The sequence below is a fragment of the Sinocyclocheilus rhinocerous genome, unplaced genomic scaffold (assembly GCF_001515625.1).
Source record: "Sinocyclocheilus rhinocerous isolate Xijiao unplaced genomic scaffold, SAMN03320098_v1.1 scaffold1785, whole genome shotgun sequence".
In the NCBI taxonomy this organism is placed as follows: domain Eukaryota; kingdom Metazoa; phylum Chordata; class Actinopteri; order Cypriniformes; family Cyprinidae; genus Sinocyclocheilus; species Sinocyclocheilus rhinocerous.
The window spans coordinates 1,096,010-1,099,919 of record NW_015627538.1 but is presented as its reverse complement, the minus strand read 5'-3'; the positions used below and the strand labels follow the sequence as shown (position 1 = coordinate 1,099,919).

The 3,910-nt window shown below is 37.2% G+C and overlaps 1 protein-coding gene across 3 annotated transcripts in view; it reads left to right on the top strand.

The window, feature by feature from the left end:
• Positions 1 to 3,910, top strand: part of LOC107729325 (paralemmin-1-like) — a 24,150-nt gene that overhangs the window by 8,789 nt on the left and 11,451 nt on the right. For all 3 annotated transcript variants that reach the window (XM_016539798.1, XM_016539794.1, XM_016539806.1), the window contains exon 2: positions 2,487 to 2,532. In XM_016539798.1, the coding sequence (XP_016395284.1) occupies positions 2,487 to 2,532 (46 nt within the window). The remainder of the gene's footprint in view (positions 1 to 2,486; positions 2,533 to 3,910) is intronic.

Sequence of the window (3,910 nt, the reverse complement as noted above, 5' to 3'; positions counted from 1 at the left end):
TATGGCGGAATCTGCTGTGCCAGCCGGCCGAGGGTATGATGTCATCAATAAGTGAAAGCAATGTGTGTTACTATGGTATTACAGGTCGAATGTGTTTTGGTAGTACTGTGTGTTTTAATGTGCATATATGTGTTTTAACAGCATATATTAGTTCTGTGAAGCAAAGCAAAACCAATGTTACTCACCTATCGAGAAGAAACAAAGCAACTTCGGCGTCCGATCGCAGGCCTTCCCGCTCCTCCAAACGGAGGAAAATAGCGGAGTAAAAGTACCGATACATCACTTAAAATGTACTCAAGTAAAAGTAAAAGTACACAATTTTTAAACTACTCAAAAAAGTACAATTACTGATAAAAACTACTTAATTACTGTAACGTGAGTATTTGTAATTCGTTACTTCACACCCCTGGCTACAAGTTTGTTTTGGTACTCTGCCCGTTTTTGAAAAAATGCATACCCCACCTTTAATGAAAACCCAGTCCAGAGCATTCAGAACCTCAGACTGGGCAGAAGGTTTACCTTCCAACAGGACAATGGACCTAAAGACAAAGCAAGAGTGGCTTATATACTGTAAAAGTCTGTGAATGTCCTTGAGAGGCCCAGCCACAGCCTGAGCTTGAACCCAATCAAATATTTCTGGAGAAACCTGAAAATGTGCGTCTGCCCCATCCAACCTGACAGAGCTTGAGAGGTGAAGAGGTGAGGTGAAGAATAGCAGATAATTGCCAAATGCTGATGAGCAACGCTTGTTGCATCAAACAAAAAAGACTTGAGGCTGTAAAGGTGCTTCAGCTAAATATTTAGTTAAGAATACGTATGCAATGTACTTATTTCATTTTTTTTATTTTTTATTAATTTACGAAGGTGTGACAATTCTGTATTTGCTTTGTCAGTGTGGTGTATGGAGTGTAGACTGATGTGGAAAAAAACTAATTTAAAGCAGCTTAACATAAGGCAGCAACATAACAAAACGTGAAAAAAAATAATTTCGCAAGGCTATATATATATATATATATATATGAAAAGTCATAGAATTTCATTGGCCAACCGCCGTGGTAACCCTGTTAGACCTTGAGCAAATGGTTATGCGTGTTTTGTCAACTGTTATCCCTGAATCATTTGCTTATCACTTTTGTTACCGTCCATGTTGCTCCACTTTTCATGAGTGGGCTTGCATCATGAATCATCCTCGGCGTGATCTCAAGTGCTGCATTTGTGACTATCTACACTAGTGGTTTAAAATGCAGGTGTTAATGCAACATTGAGTGTTTTTGCACCAAGGAGAGGGTCTGGGTGAGTTTGAGTTCAACAGTTATTCCATCGGTCAACAGTTAATACTTTGGTCTGAATGTACAGAAGCAAATCACTTAAGCTATTGCTTAGATTTCATCTTGCATGATCAGTTTCATTGTGATTGGTTCTTTAGGTCTGAAATCAGAGAGACATAACATATCGACAAACATTCCCTGTGAGGGAGTGAACATGTGACTGGCTGTGCTCGGGTGGGCCATTGAGATCACCAATCAGCTGGATGACTCTCCCCTGCAGCCATTTTCAGGAGAGAAGCTCTTTTTCTGTGGACCAGTGCAGAAGCCTGCAGTAAAACAAGCTTTGACAAAAGACGTCATTGTACCAGGTTCAACATGGCTTTCCACTGCCCATGTTCCCATTCCATGGTTGACCTCTTTTTTTATCTATGTGTCCCTTTTCCTTTGATATTTTTTTGTAATTTTCCTCAATTCATGCATTGTATTTTGCCTCCTTCTCACAGGATGCTTATCAATGTAGCCAACAAGCATGTAACCACAAATGTTTGGACTGCTTGTATTAATATTAACCCTGTCTTTACTGCAAAGAGGAGTTTTGGTTTCTCTTTTACAGTATTTATAACCATATCAAAGTCGTACAGAACTATTGGAGCCAGCAACGTTGGTCTTCCCTTGGATTGGGCTTTATGTAGGAGCTCTGGAATCAATTTAGGTTGGAATGCAAAAGACTGTTAACAGTCTTGAAATTTGCATGCCATTCATAACTTCTCCCTTCATTGCTGTTGGACTGGTGTTTGCGATGTATATCAGTTCATATCTGGAGTTTGATTTCTGAGAAGAGTAAAAGAGCTGCCCACTTCTTTTATCGATTCTCATCGACCTGTTTTCCCTCAAAGGAGAGAAGTGCAAAACACTCTTGACAGGCTGGGCTCATATTTTATAGGAGTGCAGCATGTGGAGACATAAAACAGGGTCCATCTATAATGCATTGTGGAAGTGTACAAGACGTTAGTTCAAATTTGCAGGTATAGGAATGTACAAGGTCTTTAAGAGGAAATAATGTGTGTGTCTAAGGATCAGGCAGGGATCTGGCCATGCATGAAACAAAATTGCTATACTGAATGCTATGCTTTAAGGTAAATGAAAAGTGAAGATTATTACTCTATTACTCCTGTTGGGTGAATTGTTAAAACAAAATGTTTTTGTTTTTTTTTGCAGGATGTCGGAAGCTTTGTCACAGCAAGAGAGACTTCGAGCCATTGCTGTAAGTAAATAATTACACTAATTCTAATTTATTTATATTAAAGTTGCCACAACTAATCAAAATTAATTGATAATAAAAATAATGAATGAATCCAAATTTTTTTAAAGAAATGAATGCTTTTAATTAGCAATGATGCATTATTTAGTAAAGACATTTTTAATGTTACAAAAGATTTCGGTTTCAAATAAGTGCTGTTCTTTTGAAACTCCTATTCATCAAAGATTAATGAAATTCAGTTTTACCATCACAGGAATAAATTACGTTTTAAAATATATTAAAATTGAAAACAGTTATGTTAACTTGTAATCATATTTCACAATATTACTGTTTTATTAACTTTTTCATCAAATAAATGCATAAGAGACTTCTTTCAAAAACATAAAAATATCTCACCAGCCCTAAACATTTAAACAGTAGTGTATACCGAAAATAAAATTTGTATTTATATATGAGTAAGTTGTAACACTTTAGCATAAGGACCAGTTCTCACTATTAACTAGTTGCTTATTAGCATGCCAATTAATAACATATTGGCTGTTTATTAGTGCTTATAAAGCACATATTCTGCATGACCATATTCTACATTCCTAATCTTATCCAATATCTGAATTTAAAGGGGTCATATGATGCTGCTAAAAATAACATTATTTTGTGTATTTGGTGTAGTGAAATGTGTTTATGCGGTTTAAGGTTAAAAAAACACTTTATTTTCCACATACTGTACATTATTGTTTCTCCTCTATGCCCCGCCTTTCTGAAACGCATCGATTTTTACAAAGCTCATCGGTCTGAAAAAGCGAGGTGTGCTGTGATTGGCCAGCTATCCAGTGCATTATGATTGGCCGAATACCTCAAGCGTGAGACGGAAATGTTACGCCCCACACATACTGTTGATGCCGTGTCCGGCCGGAGCAACGAGACAAAAAAAAAATTAAAACCCATTATAAACGAGGCATTCATGGCATCCAGTGGGGACATAATTATGGAATATAATGACTTGTACTGTCTTTTTACGCGTTGCATTGCGCCGCGTAAACATAAAACCATGTCTGCATTTGTAATCGGAGAAATGACAAACAACAAGCCCTACTCTACACTGCCCAAAAAACATGCTTTAAATATATAAAATATAAAAACTCTTTAAATATAAAAAAACGTACTTACAGTCTGTGAGTCAGAACAGCCGGCATTGTAGTCTACTCTACCAGGATCAGGAAACAGTCCTCCATAAAATGCGCTGCACACATCTGAATATTTGGGTTGAAGTGTTCTGGAACAGTGTTGTAAATACAACTGATTTGTAGTCGTGTCCTCTTTTGGAAGACCAAACAAAGTAGTTTCGCTTTCACAACGAAACACACAGCATCACACACGGCGG